A 24,121-nucleotide genomic window follows, 5' to 3' on the forward strand; every position below is an offset into this window, starting at 1 on the left:
CGGAGGATACTGGCAAGTCCGTAATAAAGTCCATCGCTATGTGTTGCCATGGAACTGAGGGTATCGGCAGAGGCAGAAGACGGCCATAGGGCAGGTGTTTGGGCGTCTTGTTCCTGGCACAAGAGGGGCAGGCAGAGACAAAGGCGGCAATGTCCGTGCGAAGGGATGGCCACCAGTAATGGCGTACAATCGCACCCCATGTTCTCTTCTGGCCTGCATGGCCGGCTGTTTTCGAGGCATGACCCCAGTGTAACACTTTTTCCCTGTCGGTCTCAGAGACATAGGTCTTCCCGGGTGGTATCTGGGCCAGAGTGACAGGAGCCACCGGAACAATCTTGTTAGGAGAGATGATAGGTTGGATAGTCTCTTCCTCCTGCTCCAGGGGCATGAGAGACCTAGACAAGGCATCCGCGCGTATATTCTTGTCCGCGGGTCGGAAATGAAGCTGGAAGTCAAACCTGGCAAAGAATAAGGACCACCTGGCTTGCCGTGGGTTCAGTCGCTGAGCGGACCGCAGGTATTCCAGGTTCTTGTGGTCCGTGTAGATAATCACGGGGTACACTGCTCCTTCCAGGAGGTAGCGCCACTCCTCCAGAGCCAGTTTGACCGCTAATAGCTCTCGGTCACCGATGGTGTAATTACGTTCAGGTGCTGAGAAGCTTTTAGAGAAGAAACCGCAAGTCACCATCTTCCCGGAGGAGGATTTTTGCATGAGCACTGCTCCGGCTCCTGAGGAGGAAGCATCCACCTCTAAGGTGAACTGGCGGTTTAACTCTGGTCGGTGGAGTACAGGAGAGGAGGCGAATGCTCGCTTCAGGGAGCAAAATGCGGCGTCGGCCGCAGGTGACCAGTCCTTTGGATTAGCCTCCTTTTTGGTCAGAGCGGAGAGAGGAGCAGTCAGGGCGGAGAAGTGAGGAATAAACTGGCGGTAGTAGTTGGCAAATCCCAGGAACCGTTGGATTGCCTTTAGTCCAGAAGGGGGAGGCCAGTTGAGAATGGCGGAGACCTTCTTGGGATCCATCTGCAGCCCAGTCCCCGAGATGATGTATCCCAGGAAAGGAAGAGAAGACTGCTCAAAGACGCACTTCTCATATTTGGCGTAGAGACGATTCTCTCTCAGTCTTTGTAGAACCAGCTTTACGTTCTCTCTGTGGGTCTGGAGGTCCGGAGAGAAAACAAGAATGTCATCCAGATAAACTACTACACATACGTAGAGGAGGTCCCGGAAAATGTCGTTCACCAGTTCTTGGAATACGGCAGGAGCGTTACACAGACCGAAGGGCATCACACAGTATTCATAGTGCCCATCGCGAGTATTAGACGCGGTCTTCCATTCGTCCCCAGAGCGGATACGAACTAGGTTGTAGGCACCCCGAAGATCCAGTTTGGTGAACACACGGGCTCCTCTGAGCCGATCGAACAGTTCGGGGATGAGCGGTAGGGGGTACTTGTTTTTTATAGTAATCTGATTCAAGCCCCGGTAGTCAATGCATGGGCGAAGGTCACCCTCTTTCTTCTTAACGAAGAAGAAGCCTGCTCCCGCAGGAGAGGAGGATCTCCGGATGAATCCCTTTGCCAGGCTTTCCATGATGTAGGTGGACATGGCCCTGGTTTCGGCTGGAGACAACGGATATATCCGTCCTCGAGGTGGTGTTGTTCCTGGGAGCAGGTCGATGGCGCAATCGTAGGGACGGTGTGGCGGAAGTACCTCAGACTCCTTCTTGTCAAAAACGTCCGTGAAGGACCAATAGGCCGAGGGCAGACCCGGTAGGTTCTCAGGAACCGGAGGTCGTCGGACTGGTTGTATAGACTTTAGACATCTCTCATGACAGGCAGAGCCCCAACGGGTGATTTCGCCAGTACCCCAGTTGACTGAGGGTTCGTGTGTTCGCAACCAAGGAAGTCCCAGCAGGACTTGGTGGGACATGTGTGGAAGGACGTAGAGAGCGATGTTCTCGGTGTGCAGAGCACCGATACGCAGTTCCACCGGCTTCGTGATCCAGGAGATGGTATCAGAGAGGGGTCTCCCATCCACCGAGGCAATCAGTAGGGGCTTCTCGAGTAGAGTAACAGGCAGCTGGTATTTGTCCACCGTGGCCTGCTGGATAAAATTGCCTGCTGCTCCGGAGTCGAGGTATGCCTCAGCCGTGAAGCGCGTCTCTCCTGTTGATACTTGTACCGTCCACATAACTGGGTCGGAGAGAGTCCCAGCACCTAGGGTGGCCTCTCCTACCAACCCTAGGCTTTGGAGTTTCCCGGCCTTTCCGGACAGGAGCGTAGGAGATGTGTGTCCCCTCCGCAGTAAAAGCAGAGGCCCTTGGCGAGCCGCTCTGCTCGACGTTGGTCAGACTGTCGTACTCGATCAACCTGCATGGGTTCGTGGACAGGAATCCCAGCTGTAGATGACTGTGGCACAGAGGACTTCTGTGGCGGAGAGGAGTGCCGTACCGCACGTCGCTCACGAACCAGCTCTTTGGAGCGCTCCTGAAAACGAATGTCCACTCGCGTGGCTAGGGCAATCAGGGCATCTAGGGTGGAGGGCATGTCACGACCCGCCAACTCATCTTTGATGCGACTTGACAGTCCTTCCCAGAAGGCGGCTGTCAGGGCCTCATTATTCCACCCGAGTTCAGAAGCCAAAGTGCGGAAACGGATGGCGTATTGGCCCACCGTCAGTGTTCCTTGACGTAGGCGGAGAAGTGATGAAGCAGACGCAGAGGCGCGTCCCGGCTCGTCAAAGGTACTGCGAAAGGCCTGCAGGAACTCTTGAAGATCCTTGGTCATGGGGTCCTCCTTCTCCCACAAGGGGTTCATCCACGCCAGTGCCTCGCCCTCCAGGTGAGACATTATAAAGGCGACCTTGGCTTGGTCGGAGGCGAACAGATGGGGCAGCTGCGTGAAGTGAAGGGAGCATTGGTTTATGAAGCCCCTGCAGGTCTTGGGATCTCCAGCATAACGAGGAGGTGACGCCAAACGGAGTCGGGAAGCATCCGACGCGGCTGCCACTGGTGCGGGAGCCGTGGATTGCCTAGTGGGAGACCTGGGTGCTGCAGGCGTCATTAATGCTTGTAATGTGTACAGGCGAGTGTCCACGGAGGTCATAAATTGCAGCATGCGGGTCTGGACTTCACGCTGGCGTTGGAGTTCCTCTTGCAGGGCCAATAGTGCTGCAGCGGGATCCATGGCCTGATCTTACTGTCAGGGCCAGGTGTACGGGCAGGCCCAGGAGGTGGATCCACTGGACCGAACTCCTAGATGGTAGCAAAGAGTCCGGCAGCTGGAGCACTAGAAACAGCAGAGCAGTCCTTGCACACAGGTATAGCGGAGAAGTCCCTGGGACTACGGAGTTACGGGTGGTAGTCCGGGTGACGCGGCTCAGGTTCGGAAGCCGAGATGATGTCAGGCGGGGTCCGGAACCTTGGGAGCAAGAAGACGGGTCACCGCAGGGATCCGAGGTGGTGCGGACTGTCAGGATGGCAGATGGACAGCGTTCGGGTTTCAGGATACGGCAGACTGGATGGCGAAGCAGGCACGGCTCTACAAAGAGAGATAGGTGAGTACGAGCACAGTAACACCAGGAGACCTGACTCCTAGCTCAGGGAACACGAAGATCAGGCCCCGCCCCCTTGGACAATAACCCCCTTTATACCCCGTACCTGTCTAACCTCATTTCCTGTTAATGGGCGCTGGCCCTTTAAGAAAGGGTCAGTGACCGCGCGCGCGCGCCCTAATGCGCGTGCGCGCGGCCCGGGTGCCAGAAGCCAGGGAAGGAGGCTGAGAGGAGGACGCAGGGGAGCCGAGCAGGGCCTGGGAGGCCGTCGGGCGCCGGGATCGGCGGCCAGGAAGCCCAGGAAGGACGGGCACAAGGGACTGGGACGCGGGGAGCGTGGCAGGTGAGCCGGGGAGCGGGGCAGGGGACCCGGGAAGGGGAGCCGAGGACCCGGGGAGCGTGACACGTACCCTCTGCAGAAGGCCATGTAGGCCGGGATAGTGGTTTAAAAATTGCTGGACAACCAGGTTCAACACGTGAGCTATACAAGGCACGTGTGTCACATTGCCCTGGCGAAGGGCCACACCCAGGTTTGCATCATTGTCGCATACGGCTGTTACGTCACCACCGGAGTCCGCTCCAGCAACTTGTACTCCGATTGCCAGGTGACACCGTGTTTCTTTCGTAGATAGTGCTGGTGATGGGAGAGTCGATGCCAGCGGCGCCGGTGGCCGCAGGTTCCGCTCAGCCACTGGGATGGGTTACCTTGAGATCTGCAGTACCACTGGCTGACTGTAGGTGATGTTGTCTCACAGCTGAAATACCATCATTCAGCTACAACCAATGAGAAGACACCACACCCTTTTTTAGGCCCCTCCTGTCTGCTGACCACTGCCAGACATAGTTCTGAACTTCTGGTTCCTCTTCCGCCCAGTTCTGTTTTGTGATTTTGTGTGCTGACTACCACTTGTTTCCTGACTACGTCTCCTGCCTGCTGTTTATGTACCTCGTTGCCTGATCCGCATTTGACCTCTGCTTGTTTTCTGATTAAGTCCTGGCTGTTCGATTCTGTTCATGTTCCTCAATTTATCATTTGACCCTGCCTGACTACTACTCTCTCGGACTGCAGCCTTCCACAGGTATTGATCACCTTGGGCCCTGTGTAATTCCAAATCCCTGTAGAGGGGTTAAAGGGTTTCAGGGTTCTAGGGGTGCAGCTTGTTGAGTGGCTTCCCTCTAGCCTATCCTTTACAGCCCGTCTGAGTGTGTGGATCCAGGCAGGCGTTACACTGTGCCCTCTGCAGAAGGCCATATAGGCCAGGATAGTGGTTTAAAAATTGCTGGACAACCAGGTTGAACACGTGAGCCATACAAGGCACGTGTGTTACATTGTCACGGCGAAGGGCCGCACCCAGGTTTGCATCATTGTCGCACACGGCCTTCCCTGGCTGCTGGTTGAGTTGAGACAACTTGATTTGCATGAAGCACTATCAAAAATCCACCAGCCTTTCGTCTCCCCTGGATGACACAGGGGTAGAAAAGTCCTCTCTGATCGATGTCTTCTTCATCTTGGTTCATTTTTTAAAAAAAAGGGGACTCCAACCACAGTCTCCCTCTTTTCCAAAAATTAGGCCACACACACCACTTCACTGGCATCAGTTGTCCCCCATTTGAAAACTTAAAAAGTGGATTTGAATGAAGCACATTCAAAAATCCACCAGCCTTTCGTCTCCCCAGGATGACATAGGAGTAGAAAAGTCCTTGCGGATCCATGATTTGTTTATCTTGATGAACGTTAGTCTGTCCACATTGTCAGTGGACAGACGTGTGCGCTTATCTGTCAGCACACACCCAGCAGCACTGAAGACACGTTCCGAGAGAACGCTGGCTGCAAGACACGACAAGATCCCCAAGGCATAAGTGGCGAGCTCAGGCAATTTATCCAGATTGGAAGCCCAAAATGAACAAGGCTCAAGTTGCACACTAATGACACCGATGTTCACTTGCAGATACTCCGATATCTGTGTCTCCTCCTCTTTTTACTCATCCAGCTCTTTTGTTTTCGTATGAGTATATGTCCATGTCACTTTTCCATGTGTTTGTGGTGTCTTGTGAGTTGTTTGTCACCTTTTGAACACCTTAGACGGTGTTTTCTATGTGTTTGTATGTGTTTGTGTTTGCCTGCCATTGTTTTCAATGGGGTTCGAATTGGTTCGTCAATCGTTTGTCGAACATTCGACGAACTTGTCTTCCGGTCGACGAACCGAACTCGAACTCTAGGGGGGTGGCTCATCTTTAGTTATTAACCACTCATTACCCCAATTGAAACAGCACCAGGGCAATCAGGATAACCAGGGTAAAGTGCCAGGATTGTTGCATCTAACGGATACGATAATCCTGGGCAGCTTCAGGCTGTTATTTTTAAGCAGAAGGAGCCCAATAAGCATGGGTCTCCCACCGCCTGAGAATACCAGATCCCAGCTGTTGGCTTTATCATGGCTGAGTATCATAATTAGGGAGACCGCATGCCAGTTTAGTTTTTTCAAATATTTATTTCAATAATAATAATAATAATAATAATAATAATAAAAAGCCGCATGTGGTCCCTCTTATTTTTATACACAGCCAAGATATGCACAGAGCTGGGGGCTGCAGCCTGTAGCTCTATGCTTTATCTGTTCTGGGTATCATAATATAGGGGACCCTATGCCAAGGTTTTTGTTTATTTATTTTTACACCAATAGAGATGCACAGACAGTGTCTCTAATTAAAAGCAGTGAGACACACTGTCACACCGAGCTTCTGTTTGAAAGCAATCTGACACGCAGTCACACAGGGTGGGGGCACAGTGTGACTGCAACCAATCACAGACACGGGGACTGCCAGTGGGCAAGGGGAGCAGTGCATATGCATGAAGGATAATGAGAGGCCCCAGAAGTAGAGTTAGAGCTGCGTGGGGGACTTGGAAAATATAACATTCTTGCTGACAGGTCATCAATAAGTCATCAACCTCCATAATAATTCATGTATGTACAGCAGTCAATAAGTCATCAACCTCTGATTCATGTATGTACAGCAGCTGAGACATCATGATACAGGAACATATATAAACTATGAGTCCTATGATATAGCCTTAGTGCTATGACATGAGGCATAAGATGTAATAATCAGTCAGATTTAGCAAAATGTTCCAACTCCATTTTTATGAAAATGCACACTTAGGGGTACTTTGCACGCTGCGACATCGCTAGCCAATTGTAGCGATGCCGAGCGCGACAGTTCCCGCCCCCGTCGCACATGCGATATCTTGTGATAGCTGCCGTAACGAACATTATCGCTACGGCAGTTTCACATGCACTTACCTGCCCTGCGACGTCGCTCTGGCCGGCGACCCGCCTCCTTCCTAAGGGGGCGGGTCGTGCGGTGTCACAGCGATGTCACACGGCAGACGGCCAATAAAAGCGGAGGGGCGGAACTGAGCGGGACGTAAACATCCCACCCACCTCCTTCCTTCCGCATAGCCGGTGGAGGCAGGTAAGGGGAAGTTCCTCGCTCCTGCGTCTTCATACACAGCAATGTGTGCTGCCGCAAAAACAAGGAACAACATCGTACCTGTCGCTGCTGCGAAATTATGAAAATGACCGACACTACACAGATCACCGATTTACGACGCTTTTGCGATTGTTTATTGGTGCATCTAGGCTTTACACGTTGCGACGTCGTTACTGGCGCCGGATGTGCGTCACTTTTGATTTGACCCTGACGACATTGCAGTAGAGATGTCGCAATATGCAAAGTACCCCTTAGTCTAGACCAGGGGTCTCAAACTCGGCTCGGTGTATGGGCCGCACAGAGGAGAAAAATAATTTGGGGGGCCGCATTCTTTGCGGGACAAAGTGACATTTTTTTTGGTACCATATATTTTTTTTACACACCTTTGGATCACTGATTTTCAACATTTTTCACTTGTTTATTATAACAAATGTGCACATTCTTTGGTTAAATATATAAAAAAAATAAAAAAATTTGATGGTAAAAAAAAAGTCATGTTTTATTTTGTTTTGTTTTTTTACATTTTATCCCTTTCTTGTAACTAATAGTCTTACAATTATTACTATATAGAAATTTTGCCCAACATCTTTTAGTAATGTTCCCCATCCTATAGTAATGTGCCCACCTTGTCCCCATCCTATAGTACTGACCCCAGCCTTGTCCCTATTCTATAGTAATGTCCCCATCCAATAGTATTATCCCCATCCTTGTAATGTCCCCATCTTTTAGTAATGTCCTCAGCCTTATCCCCATCCTATAGTCATGTGCCCACCTTGTCCCCATCCTATAGACATGTGCCCACCTTGTCCCTATTCTATAGTAATGTGCCCACCTTGTCTCCATCCTATAGACATGTGCCCACCTTGTCCCCATCCTATAGACATGTGCCCACCTTGTCCCTATTCTATAGTAATGTGCCCACTTTGTCCCCATCCTATAGACATGTGCCCACCTTGTCCCCATCCTATAGACATGTGCCCACCTTGTTCCTATTCTATAGTAATGTGCCCACCTTGTCCCTATTCTATAGTAATGTCCCCATCCTGTAGTAATGGGTGGTGGGGGCAGTGGCGGCAGCCTGTGAAAGGGGGCGCTATAATTTACTGATCGCTCTCGGCTTCCACCTGCGGACGCTGGAGTGAAGCTGAGGGAGCAGTCTCCAGCCCCAGATCCACAGTGATTGGAGAGACCGGCCTTGTGACCGATCTCTCCAATCAGAGCTGGGGGCGGGTGAAACTACAGCTGCACTGATCAGGGCTGGATTTCAATGTTACAGCCATTTTCAATGGCTGAAACATTACAGTGGCTGTACAGCCAATCACAGCCTCCGTAGGTCCGGGGAGGAGACACCACCCCTCGTGAGGCTCCCTCCTCCCCGAATCTAAGGTATATTTGCTATTTGCAATGCAAACAGCGATTGCAGCCACCGGGGCTGCGATTTCACCATGACGTACTGGGTATGTCATGGGTCCTTAAGTACCAGGGAGCCATGACATACCCAGTACGTCATAGGTCGCTAAGGGGTTAATGTGCCGTCCTTCACATACACAAAAAATAAAAAACCACCATTCTTCTCACCTGTCCCGCGTTCCCTCGGCTCCTCACCTCTGCTTCTCGCTGTCTGCAGGCCATGCCCCGGTGACTGCCACTGGCAGCGATTTATGTCAGATGAATGTTTTGCCGGCGCTACGCGCACAGTCCTTGTCTCTGAGAGCTCAGCGCCGGCAAAACACTCATCTAACAAAGTGCAGACAGTGGATGCGGCTCCTGCACCGGCCGCGATAGTGAACAGGGAAACGGGACTGGGGGCCCGCACGAAGCAGCCTGACGGGCCGCATGTGGCCCGCGGGCCGCGTGTTTGAGACCCCTGGTCTAGACAGTCTAAAAATAAGCTGGATTTATCACAGTAGTTTGTGCTTTTTGATATATTTGGTGCAATATCACCTATTAGTTGGCTTAATTTGTGTTACAAATTTGTGACAACAGTTTTGGTGCATTTGTTGGTGCACTATGTCAGATGTAATGTCACGCTCCCTGGGCCATGCATAGAAAATGTCTAAAGTGTCTTTCATGCTGCTGCTGCTTCCCTTTCCTGCTTCACGGAATTAAGAGCAGGAATACATCTCCCTGTGCTGTGTGCAATGTGTAGGACACATCTTATCAGCTAGTCTTCTCCCACCAGCTCAGAGGAAAGTAAAAATCAGAGAATTAGATATAAAATAATAAAGGGGAAGCTGGGGATGAATACAGAATAGATAATTGCCACAAATAGTGTTATTCGTCATTTACACACAATTCAGCCTGTTCTGAAAATTTACCTAACATGACATCCCATTCTATTGTAAACATTATAATAATTTATACTTTTATTTTTATTCTTTATCTATTACCTGAGCTGGACTCTGTCGTACGATTTTCTGCGAGTCAAAGGCGACGTGTTAGAGCCTCGAGATTGTCTTGGACTACGGGAAAAAATAAAATATGTTATATGTCAAATGAAGGAAATAAAGACAAAAGTTGCTTGTAAAGAATTATATTATACAAGAAAAGGTGTAAGAAAGTATCATTCTGAATGATAAAACCGTTCAGTCTTTGCACTGTTCATGTAGGTGATAACAGTGTCAATTTGGGGTGCCAAGAGCACACTAATAAACATATGGGTAATTCTGGTGACTGACTACATTTATATGCAAATAATATCTGACCCCTGTTCACAAACTGTGGTCCAACCCATTCTTTATACATGTGAGGTGGCAGCAGTAGCATAGCTACTGGAGAGCAGAGGGTGTGGTTGCCATGGGCCGTACACTCTGAGGGGCCTACAATGGAGGTACGCAACCTTCCACTGTATCGGTGTGTGCAGTGTCCAAATACAGTTAAGCTCTGTGGCAGAGCAGGGAGACTCGATCTTCCTGCTCTGCGGTAATCCGTTCTGAAGGCTGTAGGTCACTTTAGTCCTGAGGCCTACAGAATGCCACATTTAGAGCAGAGCAATGCAAGTCGTCACTCCACAACATACAAAGGACGTGCATGTGATATAACCACATTAATCTGCCTGAGATCTGCGGCTGTCTACTGCTAGACTCACAGGGGTAGGTGAGTATATGCAGTTTACTCTTTTCAGTCCTATTGTTATCTGATAACATTATCCTTACGTGTATACAAATTTGGTAAGTGCTAATGAACTCATTCTACATGCATTGGATTGTGGATTTTCCTGTATTTCTTCTGTTGGTGCTCCATTGCAATTGTACCCTTTTGCTTGTAATAATCTCCAACTTAACATCGATATTGTAATAAATGGGCTTCGAAAATGATAATATGTATACCGCATTTTTCAGATTATAAGACACACTTTTTAACAAAAAACACTCCTGCTAAAAAGTATGTGCGTGTTATAGCCTAGAAACAGCTTCTTATGATAGCGGAGAATAGAGAGACTATGTCCTCACTGATCACAGAGAGCCGCCATCTCCTGCTCCTACTCCTACTCCTGCTCTAGGTGATTGGTGCAGAGCAGGACATGAAGCTAGTGGGATCCAAACAGAGGCTGAATGAGCTAAACGGCAGAAGGATCTTCTAACCATTAAACTTCATTTAACTTTAGGACCTTTCGGTTCATGTGATCAGTCACACGTGTTGTGAACGTCGTCTGTGGGGTGCTGTTCTGAAGCTCCCTCTGGTGGCAAGGAATGGTAGTGGAGCTAAATCTGAGCCATTGACTCAAACAAGTGTCGGTGTTAATTGGGAATTGGGGAAGTCCTATTGCAGACAAGTCTGGTCTATATAGGAGAGCACTTTCAGCCCGGCTGATGCCGGTTATAATTGTATATTCCCTCTCTCTGTTCCTGGCCTGGAAATTTGCCCTTCCTTGTATCTCTGAACAAGACTTCTACAGATAAGTTTCAGTTTTGCCTTGCTTTCTGGTTTGCACCTTTTGGTGTTGTTTTTCCTTGTTTTGCTGTACATCTGTTTTCTTGCAGGTGAAGCTTTGTTTTCAATTGTGTTGTGAGCATGGGTGTTTCCCCTGTGCTGGCTATCCTGCAGGAAAAGGGATTTTATACCTGTCTGATTTGATTATTTGCTATTTTGTGGTTTTTTTTGGTATTTTGTTCTCCTATTATTTACAGGAGTACCTGATATATGTGGGGGTGAAGTCATATGACCTCAAGGGTCTTTTTGTTATCAGGAGTTTGGTATTTTGCTATAGGGCTTTTGCACTGACCACAATCAGTTCCTTTCCTGTTCTTTGTATCAAGTTAGTTGGGCCTCGTCTTTGCTAATTCTATGTTTCCTATGTGATTATTGTGTTTTTCTATATCACCGTAATCTTTATATGTGGGGGCTACCTACTCCTTTGGGGATTACTCTGAGGCAAGGTAAATTTCCTCATTTCATTCTGTGAGCATAGCTAATTTCTCAGGCTGTGATGTGGCGTCTAGGTTTTTAGGAACGCTCCACGGCTACTTCTAGTGTGGTCTGATAGTCAGGGGATTGCGATCAGCTCAGGTTCCAACAACTCCTGTTTCTTGGTGTTTTTTCATCAATGGGAGTTTTTTGTACTCTTCCACGGTTACCCCAGATGCTAACAGTATAACTGGCCTACAAAAGAAAAAAGGTACTCAAAAGAAAGGAAAATATTTATTTATCTCCATATATTTTTCCTCTTTTTCTTTGGGTACCGTGGAAGATTTTTTGTTGACATGGATACAAAGCAGTTGGTTGAGCGTATTGAGCATCTCTCCTCTGAGGTCCAGGCAATTTCAGCTTACCTTAGACAGAATCTTGTTTCAGAACTTAACATTCCCGTTCCTGAAATTCCTGAATTTTTCTCGGGGGATAGGTCTAAATTCCTGAACTTTAAAAATAATTGTAAATTATTTTTTGCTTTAAGACCTAAGTCCTCAGGGAGTCCCGTGCAGCAGGTTAGGATTCTCATCTCCTTGTTGCGCCGTGACCCTCAGAACTGGGCCTTTTCCTTGCTACCTGGTGATCCGATTCTTGCTGATGTGGATTCCTTTTTTCAGGCCCTGGGATTGTTGTATAACGAACCTAATGTTGTGGATCAAGCTGAGAAGGCCTTGTTGGTATTGATCCAGGGTAAGGATTCCGCTGAAATTTTTTGCCAGAGATTCAGAAAGTGGGAGGTTCTTACCAAATGGAATGATGATGCTCTTGCGGCACTTTTTCGGAAGGGTCTTGCGGATACTGTGAAAGATGTTATGGTGGGATTTCCTATCCCTTCGGGTCTCGATGCCTCTATGACCTTAGCCATTCAGATTGATAGATGTTTACGCAAGCGCAAAACGATACGTGCAGATGTACTGCTTGTGGAACAGTCTTCAGAGCCTATGCAGTGCGATAGGGTTCTCTCTAATACTCAGCGGCAGGGTTTTAGATAGAGAAACAAGTTGTGTTTCTATTGTGGAGACGCTTGTCACACTATCTCTGTCTGCCCTAAAAGAGATTTGCTCGTTCATTTACTGTGGATACTGTGCAACCTAAATTTCTTTTGTCTGTCTCTCTGATTTGCTCTTTATCCTCGTATTTAGCTATGGCCTTTCTTGATTCAGGGGCCACCCTGAACTTGATGGACTTTGTTTTTGCTAAGACTTGTGGTTTTCCTATGGTACCTTTACAAACTCGTATTCCTTTAAGGGGCATTGATGCTACTCCCTTAGCTGAAAATAAACCCCAGTTTTGGACCCAGGTAACTATGAAGGTGGTGCCAGCTCATCAGGAGGTTTGTAAATTTTTAGTATTACACAACTTGCATGATATTTTGGTACTGGGATTCCCTTGGCTGCAGACCCATAATCCAGCTCTTGATTGGAGATCCTTGTCTGTGGTTAGTTGGGGTTGTCAATGTGTGCATAATGGTCTTTCTGTGCTGTCTATTTCCCCTTTGCCACATGATGTACCTGAATATTTGTCTGATTTTCTTGATGTGTTAAATGAGACTGGTTCTGATTCTTTGCCCCCCCCCCCTCCCCACAGGGAGCATGATTGTGCCATTGATTTGATGCCAGGTTGCAAGTTTCCTAAGGGACGGACCTTCAATCTATCTATTCCTGAACATAATCCTATGAGAACCTATATTAAGGAGTCATTGGAGAAAAGTCATATTAGACCATCCTCGTCACCTATGGGTGCTGTTTTTTTCTTTGTGTCCAAGAAGGATGGGTCGTTGAGACCTTGTATTGACTATCGTCTCCCTAATAAAATCACTATTAGATATCAGTATCGATTACCCTTGATGATGGAATCTGTTTTCCAGAGTAAAGGGAGCTAAGTGGTTTACAAAACTTGATCTTAGAGGAGCGTATAATCTCATTCGAATTAAGGAGGGTGATGAAGCAAGACGGCCTTTAACACCCCTAAGGGGCATTTTGAGTACCTAAAGATGCCTTTTGGGCTCACTAATGCCCCCTTCGTGTTTCAATCATTCATGAATGATATTTTTCTGGAGCTAATTGGCAAATTCCTGTTTGCTTATTTGGATGATATCTTGATTTTTTTCTGTTAATTGGGATCTTCATGTGCAGCAGGTTCAGAAAGTTTTTCAGATTCTTAGGGAACATTCGCTGTTCGTTAAGGGATCAAAATGTCTCTTTGGCGTGCAAAAAATTTCCATTTTGGGGTTTATTTTGTCCCCAGCTTCTATTGAAATGGATCCGGTCAAGGTTCAGGCCATTCATGACTGGGTTCAGCCGACCTCTTTGAAATCCCTTCAAAGATTTCTGGGCTTTGCCAATTTCTATTGTAAATTTATAAGCAATGTGGTACCTTTGACTGATTTGACCAAAAAGGGAGCTGATGTTGGGAATAGGACTTCAGAAGCAATTATGGCCTTCCAAGAGCTAAAAAAGAGGTTTGCTTCTGCCCCAGTCCTGCAGCAACCTGATGTTTCTCTTCCATTTCAAGTGGAGATAGATGCCTCAGAGATTGGAGCAGGTGCAGTTTTGTCTCAAAGAGATCCCAATACTTCCAAGCTTAGGCCTTGTGCCTTTTTCTCTCAGACGTTTTCTCCATCTGAACGAAATTATGATGTTGGTAATCGGGAATTATTGGCAATGAAGTGGGCCTTTGAGGAATGGAGACACTGGCTGGAGGGGGCGAGACATCAAATTCTGGTGCTCACTGATCATAAGAATCTGACCAATCTTGAATCTGCCAAGAGACTTAGGCGGGCTTTACACGCTGCGACATCACTATCATCGGCTAGCGATGTCGAGCGCAATAGCACACGCCCACATCGTACATGCGATATATATGGTGTTTGCTGCCGTAGCGAACATAATCGCTACGTCAGCTTCACACGCACATACCTGCTCTGCGACGCCACTGTGACTGACGAACAATCCCTCCTTCAAGGTTGAGGTGCGTTCGGCGTCACAGCGACGTCACCGCGACGTCACCAAACGGCCGATCAATAGCAGCAGAGGGGCGGAGATGAGCGAGACGTAACATCCCGCCCACCTCCTTCCAACCGCATTGCCGGTGGACGCAAGTAAGGAGATGTTTGTCGTTCCTGCGGCTTCACACACAGCAATGTGTAGTGCTGCAGGAACGACAAACAACACCGTATCTGCAGCAGGAGCAACATTAAGAAAATGAACGATGTGACACAAATCAGCGTTTTTTGTCACTTTTGTGCTCGTTCATCGTCGCACTAGGCTTTACACATTGCGATGTCACCATCGGCGCCGGATGTGCGTCACTAACGACGTGACCCCGACGATATATCGGTAGCGATGTCGCAACGTGTAAAGCCCGCCTTAATCCCAGGCAGGCTAGGTGGGCTCTACTTTTTACACGTTTCAATTTTGTGGTCTCTTTTCTTCCGGGCACTTAGAATATAAAAGCCAATGCTTTCGCTAGGAGTTTCTTTGCTGATTCTCTGGATGTTGCGGAACCATCTAACATCCTGAATGAAGGTGTGGTCCTCTCCGCTTTTTCGCCTGATTTAAGGTTAAGGTTACCACTTCAGAGATTTCAGGGGAACAAACCTGAGAGATGTCCTGTAGGGAAGCTTTATGTTCCTGATCAATGGAGAACTAGAGTTTTGTCCGAGATTCATTGTTCTGTTTTGGCTGGTCATCCTGGGATTTTTAGTACTAGGGATCTTGTGAGTAGGTCTTTTTGATGGCCTTCTTTGTCTCGGGATGTCAGGAGTTTCGTGCAATCTTGTGGAATTTGTTCCAGATGCAAACCTTCTTGTGCACATTCTAGTGGATTGTTGTTGCCATTACCTGTGCCTAGGAGACCCTTGACTCATATTGCCATAGACTTTATCTTGGATCTTCCTGTCTCTCAAAGGATGACGGCTATTTGGGTTATTTGTGACAGATTCTCTAAGATGGTCCATTTGGTACCATTGCCGAAGTTGCCATCTTCTTCAGAGTTGGTGCGCTTGATTTTTCAACACGTGGTTCATTTACATGGTATTCCTAAGAATATTGTATCAGACAGAGGAGTTCAGTTTGTGTCTAGATTTTGGAGAGCATTTTGTTCTAGATCAGGTATTGAACTGTCTTTTTCTTCTGCTTTCATCCTCAGACCAATGGCCAGACTGAGAACTAATCAGACCTTGGAAACGTATATGAGGTGTTTTGTATCTGCTGATCAAGATGATTGGGTTTCTTTTTTGCCCTTGGCAGAGTTTTCTCTCAATAATAGGGCGAGCTCTGCTACTTTGATGTCGCCTTTTTTCTGCAATTTTGGATTTCATCCCAGGTTTTCTTCAGGGTAGGTTGCTGCTTCGGCCTGCCCGGGTGTTTATTCTGTAGTGGAGAGAATGCAGCAGATTTGGGCTCAAGTAGTGCTCAAATTGTTTCAATCCTAGGAGAATGCGCAAAGGTTTGCCAACCGACGTAGGACAGTTGGTCCCCGGGGAACATGGTCTGGTTGTCCTCCAGGAATGCTCCTATGAGAGTTTCCTCACCTAAATTTAAGCCTAGATTTATAGGGCCCTATAAGATTTCGGAGATTATTAATCCCGTATCGTTTAAAATTCACAATGTCTTTCATAAGTCTTTGTTAAAGAAACATGTGGAGCCAGTAGTTCCTATGGTGGTGCCCCCGGATCCTGTGTTGGTAGAAGGGGATCTGGAGTATGAGCTAGAGAAAATTTTGGATTCCCGTTTTAATAGACGAAAACTCCAGTATCTTGTTAAGTGGAAGGGTTATGGTCAGGAGGACAATTCTTGGGTCTTTTCTTCTGACATTCACACTGACAGATTGGTTCGTGCCTTCCACCATGCCCATCCTGACAGACTCGGTGGTTCTGGTGAGGGTTCGGTGACCCCTCCTCAAGGGGGGGTACTGTTTTGAATGTTGTCTGTGTGGGTACTGTTCTGAAGCTCCCTCTGGTGGCAAGGAATGGTGGTGGAGCTAAATCTGAACCATTGACTCAGACAGGTGTCGGTGTTAATAGGGAATTGGGGAAGTCCTATTGCAGACAAATCTGGTCTATATAGGAGAGCACTTTCAGCCCGGCTGATGCTGGTTATAATTGTATATTCCCTGTCTCTGTTTCTGGCCTGGAGATTTGCCCTTTCTTTTAACTCTGAGCAAGACTTCTACAGATAAGTTTCAGTTTTGCCTTGCTTTCTGGTTTACACCTTTTAGTGTTGTTTTTCCTATTTTTGCTGTGTATCTCTTTTCTTGCAGGTGAAGCTTTGTTTTCAATTGTGTTGTGAGCATGGGAGTTTCCCCTGTGCTGGCTTTCCTGCAGGAAAAGGGATTTTATCCCTGTCTGATTTAATTATTTTCTATTTTGTATTTTGTGTTCTTTTTTGGTATTTTGTTCTCCCATTATTTACAGGAGTACCTGATATATTTGGGGGTGATGTCGTATGACCTCAAGGACCTTTTTGCTATCAGGAGTTTGGTATTTTGCTATAGGGATTTTGCACTGACCGCAATCAGTTCCTTTCCTGTTCTGTGTATCAAGTTAGTTGGGCCTCGCCTTTGCTAATTCTATTTTACCTATCTGAGTATTATGTTTTTCTATATCACCGTAATCTTTATATGTGGGAGGATACCTACTCCTTTGGGGACTACTCTGAGGCAAAGTAGATTTCCTCATTTCATTCTGTGAGGCGTAGCTAGTTTCTCAGGCTGTGACATTGCATCTAGGTTTTTAGGAATGCTCCATGGCTACTAGTGTGGTCTGATAGTCAGGGGATTGCAGTCCGCTCAGGTTCCAACTACTCCTGTTTCTTGGTGTTTTTTTCACAAATGTGAGTTTTTGTAATCTTCCATGGGTACCGGATCATAACACACACACACATGACTTGAAAGGTCCTAAAGTTAACCATGTAGAAGGTCTTTCAGCTGCTAAGCGGGTGCAGCCTCTGTTCAAATCCCGATCAGTAACTGCAAGATGTGGTAATGTATAGTGTGTGTGTGTGTGTGTGTGTGAGACTGCAAGCTGCGGTCATTTGTGTGTCTATGTATGTATGTGTAAGTGTAACTGGAACATGTGATAATGTAAAGTGTGTGTGCAAATATGCAAGTAGCAGAGATATATGTGTGTCTATATGTGCATGCATCAGTGGTGTGTGTGTGTGTGTGTCTATATGTGCATGTACAAGAGCTGTGTTACGGTTGCTGCGAGCACTGGAGACTATGTCCAGATTTCTTGCTACTGCACATGTGCGAGCGCTGGAAACTAAGTCCAGATTTCTTGCTACTGCACATGTGCGAGCGCTGGAGACTAAGTCCAGATTTCTTTCTACTGCACATGTGCGAGCGCCGGAGACTAAGTCTTATCTTGGAGCCATTGCACATGTGCGGGTGACATCATCGCTGACACGAGGTCACATGTCTCTGACACCTTCTATGCCGATTGGTTGCTGGTCATGTGCTTGTGACGCCTTGCTCGGTGATAGGCCAGCATGACGTCACTCCTGTCGTTCTGGCAGCGGATTGGCTCTGGTGTCCTCCATCTTGGATGAGGCACAGAGTCTATATAAGACCCTGACACACGCCGCATGGTGCTCAGTCCTCTTGGTTCATGCATAAGAGTAGACGCTCTGTGCGCGTTCCTCTAGGCATTCCTCTGTCTATGCTAGGCGAGCGCTACCGGCAGGGTAGCGTTCTTATACCTTACAGCTTCGGCTGCTGTCCGTATCCTTACCTCTTAGGGGAGCGGACATAGGCAGGTGCCTGAGGCACATGGTCTGACTGGGGCTTGTGATTCGACTCGTAGGTGGACGTTGCCGCTAGGGTAACGTTCCATATACTGCGTCTGGCAGTTGTTCGTATCCTCGCACACTAGGGGAGCAAACAGAGGTAGGAGCTTTGTGCGGCTTACGCTGCTGTTCGTCTCTTTTGCACCACTAGAAGAGCGGACCTAGGCAGGTGCCATATCTAGTGGTTCGTGTCCTCGCACACTAGGGGAGCGAACAGAGGTAGGAGCTTTGTGCGGCTTACGCTGCTGTTCGTCTCTTTTGCACCACTAGAAGAGCGGACCTAGGTAGGTGCCATTTCGCACACATTGCCTTTGTCTCTGTGATTATTAACAGAGATCATTCCACACACCCTCCAAGTAAGGGAGGAATTGCTTTACTTACTTATTTATTATATCCTTCTGTGAGTTAACAGAGGTATTGCACTCTGCCATAGTCTGCAGCAAAGTCTTTGCACGGTGGACCCTGAATGTCTGATACTCCTTTAGGTTATCAGACAGCCCCCCGTAACAAGTTGTGTGTATCGATATGCGCATGTAGTGTGCATGTAGTAGGGCTGTATGTGTCTATTTGTCAATGTAGTTTGCATGTAGCAGGGCTGTATGTGTGTCTATATGTTCATGTAGCAGAGCTATTTGTCTATATGTGCATATAGCAGAGCTGTATGCATTTACATGTGCATGTAGCATAGCTGTGTACGTTTATATGTGAATGTACCAGAGTGTGTGTATATGTGACTATAGTTTGCATGTAGCAGTGCTGTGTGTCTACATGTGTATGTAGAACTGTATGTGTCTATATCTGCATGTAGTTTTTATGTAGCTTAGCTGTGTGTGCCTGTATCTGCATGTAGTTTGTATGTAGCAGAGCTTTGTACGTATAATACAGACTGCAAAGAGACACTAACAATAGATTTATTACCTCCCTATTCCACCCTAGTACATTAAAATTGCTAGTGGCCCCTCTACTTTATACCACCAGGGAAGTTTTAATTAATAGGAAACATGTTTTTCTTATTTTCTGCTGTCTAAACCGAAGGTTAGTCTTACAATCAGGAACATCTTAGGCTATGTGCCCACGCTGCGGATTTACCGCGGATTTTGCCGCGGATTTGCCGCGGATTTACCGCGGATTTGCCGAAAATCTGCAGCAGCGGCAATTCCAAGCCATTTCAATGGCATTTTGGAAATGCTGTGGATTTTTCCGCGGCGGATTTGCCGCGGATTTTGATGCGGAAAAATCTGCAGCATGTCAATTATTTGTTGCGGATTTTGGTGTGGATTTTGGGTTTAGAATGGGAAAAAAAAAAAAATCCGCATCAAAATCCGCGGCAAATCCGCAATAAATCCGCGGCAAATCCGCGGCAAATCCGCGGGTGCGGATTTGCCGTGAAAGTCGCGGATTTTCATGCAGAAAAATCCGCAGGTACATTCTACCGTGGACACATAGCCTTATAGTCTGAAAAAAATACAGTAATTTCCTACTATTTATGTCAGACCCCATTTGACAATATTGTTGCTGCTATTCTTACATCTTCCTAAACCTGGAAAAATGTTGTTATGTGCATTTGCCAATTGACATTTGTATAGGGAGGGGCAATTAGCTGAAGTCTGACATACAGCTTATAAGTAACACTTACAAGGTATTTCCACGTGCTGGCAGGGTAAAACTGTGTGAGCCTCTGCCCCGCAGAGAAGTAGTAGAGAATCCTCCAATGTCTTCTAGGATATCAGTCAATGATGCCAAAGACTTGGTAATGTTTTTGGAAGAGGCTTCGAGCAATGGGCTTATTGACTCTGCAGACACAGCCTTCAATTGCCATGAAAGGCGGGGTTCTCCCTTAAATCGAGATGAAAAAATAGGAACAAAATAAATTTAGCAATCCCAAGTAAACATTATACGTAAGTCATCACTACAAGTTGCGATGCAACCAAGAACATTTAGAAGCTGATTATTTTTTACATGAACAGAATTAAAAATCCTAAATTTCAAAAATCACAGTTGAAAAGTCAACAACAAAAGGACATTTTTACATACAGCTGCCTCTGCTGATAACAACTGATGTGATATTGATGACATATCCTTTTAATAAGTCAGCAATATCATACGCCTAGAAAACCCATTTAACAATCTTTTATCCTACTGCAGCCAAGGCAAAGTAAGAAGGCTCCTTCTCCACACAGATATGTTTTAGCCAAACAAGGGATAGTGAGGAGTAGAAGGGGAGCGATGGATGATCTTCGGAAACACAATTAGGATTTCTCTATATAGTTCTCAGTTTTTAATTGTAAGTGTAATGTTAAGGTTTTACAGACTAGGGCTAGGAGGTCAGAGCATGTAGCACATCATTAGACAAAGGGATAGATGGGCTTAAACAGAGTGTGGTGCACAACTGAAGCCCTGAATAACAGAAATTTTGTAAGTGGTAGTCTCAGTCTGTGAATAATATTACATAACTCAAAGGGTAAAGGAAGGTGCTGGATCTGAAGAGTCTGTGTGACTGTGAATTAATTAATCCATGATATACTCCATTATACCATATTTCCAGGTGCAAGTGAATTAAATCCCTTCACGATCTTTGACATACATGTACACCAAGACCACATCTTTCCCTGCAGATGATGGCTGATTTAATCAGGCTGTTAACCTATTAAATGCCAGTGTCAAACTCTGACAGTGGCATTTAACACACGCACCATGATCGTGAGTTGCCATGACAGGAGAGGGTCTGCTAAAGACCCCCATTCATGTCATTAAAATTCTTCTATGAAACCCAGCAGTTAGCTGCCAGTCATAGAAGATCATGATTTTCACTATACATATCAGCGCTGATGTACCGCTATGTATAGCACAAGTGTTGAGATGATAGCTGCTCGAAGTCCCCTAAGGCAACTATTAAATACAGTAAAAGTAAAAAAAGTTTTTAAAGATACAAAAAAAAATGAAAGTTCAAATCACCTCCCTTTTGCCCCATTTAAAAATCAATAAAATGCAATTAGAGACGATCAAAATATCTCGAATACCCCAAAATGGTATCAATAAAGACTATGGGAGCAAAAAAATAAGCCCTCGCACAGCCCTATATCCTGAAAATTAAAAGCGGTACAGGTCTGACAAAATGGCAACATAAGCTTTTTTGTTTTTACAAATTTCGCCCAAAATTTTCACCACTTAAATAAAAAAACAATAAAAACTATACGTTTGTTATCTGCAGACTAATGCTGGATCGAGAATCATACTGCATGGTCAGTTTTTCCATATAGTGAAGATGGTAAATAAACAACCATTGTGGAATTGCACTTTTTTTAAATTTCAACTCACTTGGAATTATTTTTCCTACTTTCAAGTACATTATATGATAAAATTAATAGTGTCATTGAAAAGTACAATTTTTCCCGCAAAAAATAAGCCCTCATAAAGCTATGTGGTTGACTAAAATAAATCAGGTGATTTTAATGGAATATCTCACGTCTACGATTAATAACTCACATGATCATTTGTACAAAACCTGGTTTTATTAGAATGAAATTAGAACATCGGGAGATTATAAGTCCTTTATCGGGGAGAACTAAGCTGAGCTCTTTGCGCTTCATCTGGGAACACATTTTCATATTGCTTTCCCTTCCTCACCTTGTCCTCCCCTCTTCTCTCCGTGCTTCTTCTTCTGCTGATCTTCTTCCTGCTATTCTCTTTCTCTTTCTTTCTTCTTTGTCTCGGTTGCAACACTCAGTGTAAACAACTATGGTTCTTTAACACTTAAATGATGTTATTACTTTGTACGATTCTCAGGATTTGAATAAGTTAACCTCTTTGGTTGTTATTCCCTTCCCTCAGTGATTGTCTCTTTGAATATATCTCGCTATGGCTAGCGCCTTATGACTATATATCTTTTTCTTTTTAGATATTCAATAAATAAAGGAAAAGTTTTAAAAAAACTCAACTGAAACCTATTTATATTGAATTTACAAAAAACACAAAAAAAAACTGAGCTGAAACAATGTTTAGTAAACATGCAACATTAAGCATGTGAATTGCAGCCTCAAGACTAGAAAAAAAACAAGGAGAAAATTGCATGAAAAATACCCTGACTATAAATAAATAAATTGCAAGTGCTTAATAACAGGGTACTTAGTGTATACATTTTTGCAAAAAGGTAAAAAGCTGTCTCACCTCGTCACGGTGTACCCATCTGAGACAGTCCCTAACCTACTGAAGTTAAAAACATTATCAATACCTGACTTGTGTCATGTCAAACTCCAATATGAATGGTGGCAAGTGGTCAGCTGTGTCCCAGATTAAATACACAGTGAAGTGAGACGCAATTAGTTGTTCAGTCTCAGTATTAGGAGGGCTGCACCCCCAACTTGCAAAAAAGCAAGACAACATACAAAAAACACAAAAAAAACTGAGCTGAAACAATGTTCAGTAAACATGCAACATTAAGCATGTGAATTGCAGCCTCAAGACTAGAAAAAAAACAAGGAGAAAATTGCATGAAAAATACCCTGACTATAAATAAATAAATTGCAAGTGCTTAATAACAGGGTACTTAGTGTATACATTTTTGCAAAAAGGTAAAAAGGTGTCTCACCTCGTCACGGTGTACCCATCTGAGACAGTCCCTAACCTACTGAAGTTAAAAACATTATCAATACCTGACTTGTGTCATGTCAAACTCCAATATGAATGGTGGCAAGTGGTCAGCTGTGTCCCAGATTAAATACACAGTGAAGTGAGACGCAATTAGTTGTTCAGTCTCAGTATTAGGAGGGCTGCGCCCCCAACTTGCAAAAAAGCAAGACAACATACAAAAAACACAAAAAAATTCACATGCTTAATGTTGCATGTTTACTGAACATTGTTTCAGCTCAGTTTTTTTTGTGTTTTTTGTATGTTGTCTTGCTTTTTTGCAAGTTGGGGGCGCAGCCCTCCTAATACTGAGACTGAACAACTAATTGCGTCTCACTTCACTGTGTATTTAATCTGGGACACAGCTGACCACTTGCCACCATTCATATTGGAGTTTGACATGACACAAGTCAGGTATTGATAATGTTTTTAACTTCAGTAGGTTAGGGACTGTCTCAGATGGGTACACCGTGACGAGGTGAGACAGCTTTTTACCTTTTTGCAAAAATGTATACACTAAGTACCCTGTTATTAAGCACTTGCAATTTATTTATTTATAGTCAGGGTATTTTTCATGCAATTTTCTCCTTGGTTTTTTTCTAGTCTTGAGGCTGCAATTCACATGCTTAATGTTGCATGTTTACTGAACATTGTTTCAGCTCAGTTTTTTTTGTGTTTTTTGTATGTTGTCTTGCTTTTTTGCAAGTTGGGGGCGCAGCCCTCCTAATACTGAGACTGAACAACTAATTGCGTCTCACTTCACTGTGTATTTAATCTGGGACACAGCTGACCACTTGCCACCATTCATATTGGAGTTTGACATGACACAAGTCAGGTATTGATAATGTTTTTAACTTCAGTAGGTTAGGGACTGTCTCAGATGGGTACACCGTGACGAGGTGAGACAGCTTTTTACCTTTTTGCAAAAATGTATACACTAAGTAGCCTGTTATTAAGCACTTGCAATTTATTTATTTATAGTCAGGGTATTTTTCATGCAATTTTCTCCTTGGTTTTTTTCTAGTCTTGAGGCTGCAATTCACATGCTTAATGTTGCATGTTTACTGAACATTGTTTCAGCTCAGTTTTTTTTGTGTTTTTTGTATGTTGTCTTGCTTTTTTGCAAGTTGGGGGCGCAGCCCTCCTAATACTGAGACTGAACAACTAATTGCGTCTCACTTCACTGTGTATTTAATCTGGGACACAGCTGACCACTTGCCACCATTCATATTGGAGTTTGACATGACACAAGTCA

The 24,121-nt window shown here is 45.5% G+C and overlaps 1 protein-coding gene across 1 annotated transcript in view; it reads right to left on the reverse strand.

Moving 5' to 3' along the window:
* Nucleotides 1-24,121, reverse strand: part of KIF21B (kinesin family member 21B) — a 411,687-nt gene that overhangs the window by 101,262 nt on the left and 286,304 nt on the right. The window contains exons 25-26 of the mRNA XM_075335818.1: nucleotides 19,877-20,076; nucleotides 9,433-9,504 (exon numbers count right to left, since the gene is read on the reverse strand). Of these exons, the coding sequence (XP_075191933.1) occupies nucleotides 9,433-9,504; nucleotides 19,877-20,076 (272 nt within the window). The remainder of the gene's footprint in view (nucleotides 1-9,432; nucleotides 9,505-19,876; nucleotides 20,077-24,121) is intronic.

The sequence above is a fragment of the Anomaloglossus baeobatrachus genome, chromosome 2 (assembly GCF_048569485.1).
Source record: "Anomaloglossus baeobatrachus isolate aAnoBae1 chromosome 2, aAnoBae1.hap1, whole genome shotgun sequence".
Taxonomy (NCBI): domain Eukaryota; kingdom Metazoa; phylum Chordata; class Amphibia; order Anura; family Aromobatidae; genus Anomaloglossus; species Anomaloglossus baeobatrachus.